This window comes from Notothenia rossii (assembly GCF_949606895.1).
Source record: "Notothenia rossii genome assembly, chromosome: 2".
Taxonomy (NCBI): domain Eukaryota; kingdom Metazoa; phylum Chordata; class Actinopteri; order Perciformes; family Nototheniidae; genus Notothenia; species Notothenia rossii.
Genome location: NC_136904.1, coordinates 4,780,873 through 4,793,372, shown reverse-complemented (window position 1 = coordinate 4,793,372; position 12,500 = coordinate 4,780,873). Strand labels below are relative to the sequence as shown.

At 42.4% G+C, this 12,500-nt stretch overlaps 1 protein-coding gene across 1 annotated transcript in view; it reads left to right on the top strand.

The window, feature by feature from the left end:
- The window catches only part of LOC307028840 (insulin-like growth factor 1 receptor), an 82,648-nt gene that overhangs the window by 61,458 nt on the left and 8,690 nt on the right, over positions 1-12,500 (top strand). Inside the window, 6 exon segments of the mRNA XM_079664185.1 lie at positions 474-706; positions 4,831-4,998; positions 8,167-8,377; positions 8,811-9,136; positions 11,197-11,333; positions 11,793-11,952. Of these exon segments, the coding sequence (XP_079520311.1) occupies positions 474-706; positions 4,831-4,998; positions 8,167-8,377; positions 8,811-9,136; positions 11,197-11,333; positions 11,793-11,952 (1,235 nt within the window).

Sequence of the window (12,500 nt, the reverse complement as noted above, 5' to 3'; positions counted from 1 at the left end):
GTTGATGTAGAAGAGACATGAAGAAGAGGGGACACATGTTGATGTAGAAGAGACATGAAGAAGAGGGGACACATGTTGATGTAGAAGAGACATGGAGAAGAGGGGACACATGTTGATGTAGAAGAGACATGAAGAAGAGGGGACACATGTTGATGTAGAAGAGACATGAAGAAGAGGGGACACATGCTGATGTAGAAGAGACATGAAGAAGAGGGGACACATGCTGATGTAGAAGAGACATGGAGAAGAGGGGACACATGCTGATGTAGAAGAGACGTGAAGAAGTGGATTTTGCAGCAGCATAAAAAACAACGTAGAAATGAAAGACTAGAAATAAACAATGCTAGAATTGAAACATCTCAAAGCAGAATTAAAAAGCACATTTCGTGCTTCCTGCGATTTGAAAACTACACTAGTCCATATTGCTATTTTTGATAAAAAGATGAACCCATATAACCCGGTGTTTTCTGCAGACCCTTCCAGAACATCACGGAGTTCGAGGGTCAGGACGGCTGCGGCTCGAACAGCTGGAACATGGTGGACGTGGAGCTGCGCCCGGACAAAGACTCGGACCCCGGGGTGCTGCTCGCCGCCCTGAAGCCCTGGACGCAGTACGCCGTGTTCGTCAAGGCCATCACGCTCAAAGTGGACGACAAACACCTCAGCGCCAAGAGCAAGGTGGTCTACATCCGCACCAGCCCCTCAGGTGAACACCCATCAAGGTTACCTGGTGCACATCTCCAAAGCATACATTGGTCTCATTTTGTACCCCCTCTTTCCCCATAAGATAAATCTGCATACAGTACATATTAGACCCTCCAGAATAACACGGGCTAAATTCCTTGATTATGCGATTCAACATGCGGGGTTTTTATGAGATTTTATGCGGTGAAATTGCGGGAAGTTGCGAAATATGCTAAATATGCGGGAAAAAGAATAACCATTTTTTTAAATATTGGGCTGTCTTATTTATTCTCTCTCACACACAACCCTGCCACTAACGTTAAACCCCTTTACTATTCAATTAAACAAATTCAATGTTTATTTATTGTAAAAGCAATTGGGCTATTTTAATCTCACGCACACACACACACACACACACACACACACACACACACACACACACACACACACACACACACACACACACACACACACACACACACACACCCACACACTTCTCCGCCTCATTCCGTTTTCATTTACTCGTTCGTTATCTGCAGCTTCAATCTTGTAGGCTACTCACTTCGTTTCTTGTAGCCCTCGAAAGGGTTTTGGAGGTTGATGCCTCGTGAACGTGAGTTGTTTGGCTTTCTTGTCCGCAGCAGCAGAAAGCATTTTCGAATGTTTGAATGAATCAAAGTGGGTCGTCACCGTCGATGTTCTCTTATGCTCCAACACACAGTTGCACGGGGTGCAGAATAGTTTCCCCCCACTTTTTGCCCGGTCTTTAGTAGAAATGTTCGTCGGTAAATGAGATGGATTCGATTTTTTCATCTTGGTGTTTTCTCTATCGTGTGAGCTCCACACGTTCACTCTATACAGTGTTGTTTACATTCTGTGATGCGCGAGCTGATGACGTCACGTCAAGACGAGTGAACTTTTTTCTCTCTCAACTTTGTGTGGAAAAATGCGGGGATTATGCGGCCTTTTAAAAATCTCCGCCATTTTGCTGATTATGCGGTAAATTCTGCGATCACAGAATCTTGGTTTTTCTGGAGGGTCTAACTTATGTCTTTCAACTTTGAATGAGCACAACATCTAATAATCTCTCCTATAAAATATCTTTAATAGCATATTATGTCAAGAGACAAAAAACAAAACGTATTTATAACTTTTTTCATTTTCATAAATCTGTATCATACAAAAATGTCTTTCAGACCCTAACACACTAACTCTGAATGAGCACAAATTATATTAATGTTACTTATAATAAAACACAGTCACCAATCATCAAGTTCAAGATATGGCTGCACTGCAGCGAAGCCCGAATTAAATTGGTCAAAATAAAAAAAATGTACCCCCTTTTTTGCCCAAAAGATCCCCCTTTGTTAAACAAACATATGTCTTTCAAACACCTAAAAATCATTTGTAAAACTAACATTAATTATATATTATGTCAAGAGACAAATAAAACAACTTATTGATATATTTTTTCATTGATTTTTTATAATTTTTTGGGGGTTAATAACATTATTATGGCACTACATAGCCATGCTGCTTAATAGCTGCATGGAGAATCAAGATGAACAGCAATTCAATGCCTCAATCAATCAATCAATCAATCAATTAATCAATCAATTAATCAATCAATTAATCAATTAATCAATCAATTAATCAACACATAAATAATAACAATACCAATTAAAAGGCAAATTAAAAAGGTGTGTCTTAAGTATGAACGCTCTCTATCGGTCAAAGTTCGCAGGGTGCAAGGTCACCAAGGGTATTTACTGGGACCCTGGAGGGATTGCAAAAATAATAAGAGCGATTGTTTTAATGTATTTTAATTCGGCAGATCGTTAAAAACGTGAAAGTCAACAATAAAAATGTAAAATCGATTTAAAGTGTGTCTGGGGCTGGAGTTATACGATCTGTTTTCTTTAGTTGATAAACGTGAGTCTTCAGTTGATAGAGGGAGAACTGTGTAGTGCCTTTTTTCAGGGCATTACGGTAATCAGGAAAGTAACATATTAAAGGTGGGCGTCACAGCCACTATATGAGGGTGGGACAAGCCCCCCCCCCACCTTTTAAAATGATTAGTTTAGACCCCCCCACTTTTACCATGTGGAAAGTCCGTGAATCGGTCTATCCACTCGAGCGCAGGGCTTATTGAGAGAAGGCCCAAATCAACGAAACTCCGTATGTTTTCACTGCTACTTCGTCCCAAGGCAGATTCTCAGAGCCGTGCTGCGTTCTGTGCGTAGCTGTGTCTTTAGTTGTGAACCCAGTGGCGATCTGTTCATCTGTCACATGATCAGGGCCGTCCCTCCCTACATGCAGATCGCCCTGTGTGAAGATAAGAAGCATCTGGTTTTAATGGTCTCACCTTCGAACAGAGGCCATAATCAGATTACCGTAATTTTCGGACTATAAGGCGCACCTGAATATAAGCCGCAGCAGCTAAATTGAATGATGTGTACATATATAAGCCGCACTGGACTATAACCCGCAGGTGTTTTAATGTTTCATTACCATATGTAAGGGTTCGTGCACAGAGGGGATTGTCGGGAAAGAGATGGCTGTTTGAGGAAGCTTCTATTTATTAACATTTCAACAAACAAGTTGCATATTTGCATAACGTATTCAAGTGTTAGCATTTAGTGCAATAGTAGCTACAGAACATGTGCTGTGTAAACTGTACTGTATCACATAGCGTTTCAGACACACACACTTTTCAACTTTCAAACTTAAACGGTGCGCTCCCAGCGCACGTACCGGCAGTGATCTACAGCAGTGGTTTTCAACCAGTGGTACGGGGACAAACTGTCTCGCTCTCGTAATGTCTGTCTGTCTTGCTCTCGTTCTGTCTCTCGTACCACTGTCAGTTCCACTTTTACTTTTGCGCGCTACCTGTCTCACTCTTTTCCGGCCTCCAGCTTTTCCTGCTGGAGCCCGCCGCTTAAAGGTGGGGGGCGCGGACCGGCCATAGAGCCCATAGAGTTAGAGGTGGTGGACTGTAACCTGTAAAACCCATAGATTTAGGAGGTCCCCTAGTGGCCGTTAGCTGTAAAAATCCATAGATTAGCCGCACTGTTATATAAACCGCAGCGTCGAAAAATGGGAAAAAAGGCGCGGCTTATAGTCCGAGAATTACGGTAAATGTTTTATCACAGACTGTAGACTTCTGACTGACAGAGATACAGAATAATTGCCGTTGAGTTTGAGGAAGTTCAGAGAGGTCCAGATGGAGGAGAGGGATGTTTAGTAAACACAGCTGCAGCTGGAAGAGATGGAGGAAATCTGATTTACACAAACGATGATATAATTACATGAAATGGGAGATTGTTTAAAACAAATCCAGCTGTAATCAGAATCTGCACCGAGAGACATTTAAACATGAAGGAGGAAAACTCCAGGTTTAATATATCAAACAGCCACGGAGAGGTCAGATTGCTTTCTTTAATTTAACTTGTTTATTGTGAATAATATAGGTTAAAGGCCACTGATTATTGATCAACTGTGATTTAACGGTTGTTCTATAGAGTCTCTAATTTGCCCACTAACACACTTTATTGTGGAAGTCTTTCTGGACGAGATGAGGCGTTTTGTTATCACCAGCACGGTTTTCTACTAAACAATAACAACGAATGTTCTTAGATGGAGTAAACATGGGAGTTGTTTGGTCGTACTTTCCTCTTACTGCACAGATGATTCTTGTTAGAAAACTCTCCCTGGTCCCCGGCTTGAGCTTGAACCTCAGGATCCATGTATCTGTGATCCTCTCCAGAATGGAAGGAGTCATCACATACAGAGCATCAACTAGTTCCTGAACAGTGTCCTTCACATGCTGATATCCAAGAGAGGGAGTTCCACAGTCCCAAGATGGAGGAATAGAAAGCAGTATTCAATGTTTACTTCAGATTAGCTCCACGTCAGAAATGATCATGCTTGTCATATGTCTCTCTCCATAGAGGCTGAATCAACATGTTAATCACATAGCTATCATATGCCTCAAACAGTCCTGATGCTCTTCTGGGTAATCACACATCCTGTCATGTTCACAGCTACAGTTGGGATACCTTTGTTATCATGTGACTCTCATGATGGAAGAGGACATTCAGTGTTTTCCCAACAATTCTCAATTGTTCTTTTTAATTTAATTTTCAGCGCCCTCCATGCCTCAGGATGTGAGAGCGTACTCTAACTCCTCCACCCAGCTGGTGGTCCGATGGTCTCCTCCCATCGCTCCCAATGGAAACCAGACGTATTACCTGGTGAGGTGGCAGCAGCAGCCTGAAGACAGAGAGCTGTACCAGCACAACTACTGCTCCAAAGGTACACACACACATCACAACTACTGCTCCAAAGGTACACACACATCACAACTACTGCTCCACAGGTACACACACATCACAACTACTGCTCCAAAGGTACACACACATCACAACTACTGCTCCAAAGGTACACACACATCACAACTACTGCTCCAAAGGTACACACACATCACAACTACTGCTCCAAAGGTACACACACATCACAACTACTGCTCCAAAGGTACACACACATCACAACTACTGCTCCTAAGGTACACACACATCACAACTACTGCTCCACAGGTACACACACATCACAACTACTGCTCCAAAGGTACACACACATCACAACTACTGCTCCAAAGGTACACACACATCACAACTACTGCTCCAAAGGTACACACACATCACAACTACTGCTCCAAAGGTACACACACATCACAACTACTGCTCCAAAGGTACACACACATCACAACTACTGCTCCTAAGGTACACACACATCACAACTACTGCTCCACAGGTACACACACATCACAACTACTGCTCCACAGGTACACACACATCACAACTACTGCTCCAAAGGTACACACACATCACAACTACTGCTCCTAAGGTACACACACATCACAACTACTGCTCCACAGGTACACACATCACAACTACTGCTCCACAGGTACACACACATCACAACTACTGCTCCACAGGTACACACACATCACAACTACTGCTCCACAGGTACACACACATCACAACTACTGCTCCACAGGTACACACACATCACAACTACTGCTCCAAAGGTACACACACATCACAACTACTGCTCCTAAGGTACACACACATCACAACTACTGCTCCACAGGTACACACATCACAACTACTGCTCCACAGGTACACACACATCACAACTACTGCTCCAAAGGTACACACACATCACAACTACTGCTCCACAGGTACACACACATCACAACTACTGCTCCTAAGGTACACACACATCACAACTACTGCTCCAAAGGTACACACACATCACAACTACTGCTCCAAAGGCACTCACACATCACAGCTACTGCTCCAAAGGTACACACACATCACAACTACTGCTCCACAGATACACACACATCACAACTATTGCTCCACAGGTACACACACATCACAACTACTGCTCCAAAGGTACACACACATCACAACTACTGCTCCACAGATACACACACATCACAACTATTGCTCCACAGGTACACACACATCACAACTACTGCTCCAAAGGTACACACACACATCACAACTACTGCTCCAAAGGTACACACACATCACAACTACTGCTCCACAGATACACACACATCACAACTATTGCTCCACAGGTACACACACATCACAACTACTGCTCCAAAGGTACACACACATCACAACTACTGCTCCAAAGGTACACACACACATCACAACTACTGCTCCACAGGTACACACACATCACAACTACTGCTCCAAAGGTACACACACATCACAACTACTGCTCCACAGGTACACACACATCACAACTACTGCTCCAAAGGTACACACAAACATCACAACTACTGCTCCAAAGGTACACACACATCACAACTACTGCTCCACAGGTACACACACATCACAACTACTGCTCCAAAGGTACACACACATCACAACTACTGCTCCAAAGGTACACACAAACATCACAACTACTGCTCCAAAGGTACACACACATCACAACTACTGCTCCAAAGGTACACACACATCACAACTACTGCTCCAAAGGTACACACACATCACAACTACTGCTCCAAAGGTACACACACATCACAACTACTGCTCCAAAGGTACACACACATCACAACTACTGCTCCACAGGTACACACACATCACAACTACTGCTCCAAAGGTACACACACATCACAACTACTGCTCCAAACATACACACACATCACAACTACTGCTCCAAAGGTACACACACATCACAACTACTGCTCCACAGGTACACACACATCACAACTACTGCTCCACAGGTACACACACATCACAACTACTGCTCCACAGGTACACACACATCACAACTACTGCTCCACAGGTATGAATACAGATGCTATATGCAAACTTGTTAACTGATTTTATTTATTTTAAACCAGGGTTGATCAAAAACAAAGCCCATAACAAGCTTGAAATATCCCCCTTCATATTTACCATATTAGAAGCAATCCGAGGCTTCTGTTTTAAGGGATGATCTGCCAACACTGTTAATATAAATATATATAAATAAATGAAAGCCTATGGGGAGCTGTGATGTAGGCTGTTTGTTTTTTAAAGCATATTCAACTATCAGCAATAATTTACCTACATTTGATGGATTTTTCTAACTTATAACTCAATTTACGAGGCATTATACCTCATCTCTAGTGAGGGGACCAGCCCTACGTATGTGGCCCCAGTGAAAAAGGTTTGGACGCCCCTGATTTGAACTAAGGCTGTCTTCTTGCGTTTACTTACTGTAGCGGCTAAATCATAAAGAAATGAAACAGAAAATGTGACTCAAAATAAAACTGATGCTAATTCAAGGCAAGAATATCCTATCTGTGCATTTTAAGTTTGCCCTGCAGCCTTCCCTGTGGCTTTCCTCATGCTAACCCTGGTTGAAAACCTTCGCCCTCTCTCCACCTGGCTCCAGATGCCCAAACACACCTTCAAAATCAAAGCATAAAGAATGAATACTAGCCACTGCCGACAAATACATGGATTGCTTTGTGTTTAAAACATTCTTTGAGGAAATTAAGATGATCCTGATATAAACTGCGCTAATCTGGATTGTTGTATTGCTTTAGGTACTTTGAACGTGCTTGAATTGTACTCCTAATAACTTTACAAATGCTGATAAGTGTTTAGATTTAATACACACACACTTTACTGCTCATTGTCTCCAATAAATACATAATCACCTTCAAAATAAAAGCATAAAGACTTAATATAGCCTGAAGACTGAGCTACTGCTGACAAAACACACGGATTACTTTGTCTATAAAACAATTACAAAAACATTGCTTTCGGTGTTTAAAAAGTGCAAACATGTCACTCCTAAGAACCTGTACAACCCTGATGATTACAGGAGTGTTTACATGAAATGCACACACACTTTATAGAGTTACAGAGTTCTTCTCCTGTCATTCATCTGATCTCCTGCTTCCTCCCACAGAGCTGAAGATCCCCATCAGGATCGCAGCAGTGGGAGTGGGGGACCAGGAGGAAGACCCTCTGAAACCCACTAAACCAGACTCTGAGGGCCCGGAGAAAGGCCCCTGCTGCCCCTGCCCCAAATCAGTGGAGGACCTGGAGGCCGAGGCCGCGGACGCCTCCTACAGGAAGGTGTTCGAGAACTTCCTGCACAACTCCATCTTCACCCCGAGGTAACCACGGCGATTAATACCTTATTAAGGAAGTAGTGGAGTAGAAATACCTCGTTACTCTACTTAAGTACATTTTTATCAGCACTTTACTCCACTACTTTTTACTTTGACTTCTTACATGTTGAACACAAATACCTGTACTTTACTTATTTTTTTTTGAACAGTTGATTACCCTGAACTTTAAGTATAACTCAACTGAAAAATCAATAAAAAAAAAAAATTATGAAAAAAAAAGAAGAATAATCGTTTTATTTCGATTACGTTGTTTTCGTAATCGTTGCAAGCCATAATCGTAATTGTGATTTAAAATACGATTAATCGAGCAGCCCTAAGGTTAAGTAGAACTCCTCCTCTATGGGACGAATAAAGAGTTCTGATTAAAACTGCTCTTCCATCTTCCTCCCTCTCTTCTTCCTCTTCCTCTCTCCTTCAGACCAGCGGATCGTAAACGCAGAGATCTTTTCGGAGTCGCAAACTCGACTCACTCTCGTCGCAACCGCCTCCTTTCCTCCAACACCTCTTCCTCCTCTCCTCCTCCTCCTCTCTCTCCTCCGAACGCTGGCAGTAACAGCAGCTCGACGGACGCCGACCCGGCAGAGAAAGAGTTTGACTTCGTGGAGCAGGCGGTGGATGAGCGCGAGCTGCAGATCTTCGGCCTGCAGCCGTTCACCGTCTACAGAATCGATATCCACGCCTGCAACCGGCAGGTCCAACGCTGCAGCGCCGCTGAGTTCGTGTTCTCCAGAACCAAACCGGCAGGTGAGAGGAACTTCTGCTTATATATTGGGGGAGGTGTGTGGCACAGTGCGTTGGTGTTGGGATCAGGGGGTCACAGGTTCAAACCCCACTGCAGTCAGCATGTCGTTGTGTCCCTGATAGATGTCCCGATCCGATCACGTGATCGGGGATCGGAGCCGATCACGTGATTTTCGAAAGATCGGAATCAGGAGAAAAAAATCAGGGATCGGGATTTTTTTTTTTTTTTATTACATTTTTTTTTTTTTTTATAAATACTTTTTTTAAATGTTGTATTCAATGTGACAAAACAAAAATGACCATGTTCAAGTCTTAAAGTCATCCTGAGGCCTTAGTTTTGGTTTCAAATGACACAACATCATGTATGTGTTGCTTCTTTGGGGCTTGTTTTCATAGACCTGGTTGCTTATTTCTCTCAAATCTGGCAAAAGAGTGGGCGCAGTGTCTAATTGTAGCAGTAAGCTAACGAGTACTGATAAGCTTTATTTTGTTTTGATCCAATGCTGCACAACTGAACTGATCCAATGCTGCTGTGAAAGAAAGAAGCTATATCCATGTTGGATAGAATATCCAATTTAAATACAAAAATAACCTTAAGGGACAACTTGAATGCTTTTTTTCTTTTTTTTCTCTTAATGAATTGCATAAAGATCGGATCGGGAAAAATCGGTATCGGCAAATTGTCAAAATCAAACGATCGGAATCGGATCAGGAGCAAAAAAAGGTGATCGGGACATCCCTAGTCCCTGAGACACTTCACCCCAAATTGCTCGCTTTGGATAAAAGCGTCTAACAAGTGACATGATATGTAATCTATTGATGATTAGGAAGTTTTACTAGCACATCGGGTTCCCGTGGTTACCTAAAAAGCCCAAAAAGGCATTGAATTTATAATTGAAAAGTTTTTAATTGATATTAAAATGTTGCAAATCTTCCTAAAGACTTAAGGGTCACCTCTGAACGTCTCAGGAACAAAGACCCCCTCTCTTTTTGTCCTGATCCATCTTTATAAAAACCAGATCCAAGCTTGCAGGTGAGAGGACCATCTGTTTAGACATGTGATAATTAAGAAGTTTTACCAGCAGAGTAGTTAAATCAGGGTTCCCGTGGGTCCTTAAAAAGTCCTAAAGTCTTAATAATGCAAATAGAAATTAAAATCAGCCATCTTTTGGGTGTTTTAAACTCATCATAATTGATATGTTCTTCTCAAATGTATTAGTGTGAAGGTCATTTAATAAAGAGAAAAGTCTTAAATCCGGCTTACATTGAGCTGTAGGAACCTTGAACCTTAATTTAAATATATTTAACTTCCTGAAGACTTAAAGGTCACCTGATGCAAAATCCACTTCTTCATGTCTTAAATACATGAACATGTGCCCCCTGCAGGTCCATCTGTTTAGACATGTGACATTTAACACCTTTTACTAGTGAAGAAGCTCTTTCATTGGATTAGGTTAGCTAGTAGTTGTTAGGATTAACCTTCCTGGATACAACGGGCTGTTGCAGAAATCGAATGTCAAAAGTCATTCAAAGTCAACTTTATTGTCAATCTTTCAGTTTGTGTGTACAGACAGAGAGAACGAAGTACCGTTTCCCACAATCCCGAATACAGAAACACAAATATAAAAAAATATATATACACAATCGACAGACACATTTATACATATGCACACATGAAGACATAAATAAAAGCACAACAATCAATATATACAAAATACCAGTCACTTTAGTATCTTTGGGAAATGTACATTAGTGCAAGAAGAAGCTTTACTAGCAAATCGGGTTTCCTGTGGGTCCCTAAAAAGTCCAAAAAGGCATTGAATTTATGAATGAAAAGGCTTTAATTGATATTGAAATGTTGCAAATCTTCCTAAAGATGTCTTTTATACACACACACATATTTACGTATTTGTTCTTTCGGTGTCAATACAGTAATACGTTTTACTAGCAAAGAAGCCCTTTCATTGGATCCAGTAAGCTGGTAGTTGTTAGGGTTAACTTGCCCGGATACGACAGGCTGTTGCAGAAATCGTGTATAACGTGTTCTCCGTGTGGTTCTCCAGAGAAAGCGGATGACGTCCCCGGGCCGGTGTCCTGGGAGTCTCAGGAGGAGGACTGGGTGTTCCTGCGCTGGCCTGAGCCCCTCCGCCCCAACGGACTCATCCTCATGTACGAGATCAAGTTCAAACTGGCTGCGGAGGTGAGGAAACACACAACTTCCTGCAACATCACTGAGGAGCTGAAAGAGAGAAGAAATGATTTAAAAAGGTTATTCTTGTAGAAGTTGATTATAGTGAAATATCAAACCAAACATACTATACCCTCCTTTTTAACTAAAGGAACCCCTGGTTTGTGGGTTGTATTGATCAATGAATTGGGTGGCCTATTGGCCCTGCATACATACAGTATATGTTGATCAATGAGCTGACATAATGACCACTGGTGTGTGTGTGTGTGTGTGTGTGTGTGTGTGTGTGTGTGTGTGTGTGTGTGTGTGTGTGTGTGTGTGTGTGTGTGTGTGTGTGTGTGTGTGTGTGTGTGTGTGTGTGTGTGTGTGTGTGTGTGTGTGTGTGTGTGTGTGTGTGTGTGTGTGTGTGTGTGTGTGTGTGTGTGTGTGTGTGTGTGTGTGTGTGTGTGTGTGTGTGTGTGTGTGTGTCAGACGGAGAAGCACGAGTGTGTGTCCGGTCAGACGTATCAGAGCCAGCGAGGCGTCAAGCTGTCCAACCTCAGTCCAGGAAATTATTCCATCAGAGTGAGAGCGACGTCTCTGGCAGGAAACGGATCCTGGACTCCGGCTGTGGATCTCTACGTGGCTGAGAGTAAGAAACACACACACACACACACACACACACACACACACACACACACACACACACACAACAAAAAGACTCTTAGTGTAGTTGCCATTTAAAGATTTTGCCAAACCTGGAGTGTTTCGGGGGGGGGGTCATTGAGGATAATGAATCCATTTCTGACATTTTCAGGACCAACAAATGTCAGTTTTAACCAGAAAGTGGCCATATGTGTACTCCTATTGGACTGATTTAGATGAATTGTGGGTAGATTTTTAAGTTTAGGGGACTCGAAACTGCCATTTTTCCTCAAACTTAAAAATCGACCCACAATGCATCAAAATCCCCCCCCCAGGGAGAGTACAAATATGACCACTTTCTGGTTAAAACTGCCATCGTTGTTCCTGGAAATGTCAGAAATGGACTCAGCATCCCCATAACCCCGAAACACTCATAAATGGTCCGAATCAGCGAAGCCATTTTTAAACTATTGTCCCCATTGGCTTTAATGCTAATCAACGCAACTTATGCTAATTATGCTAATTATTCAGGTTAGCATCCGGAAGTTTCTATGT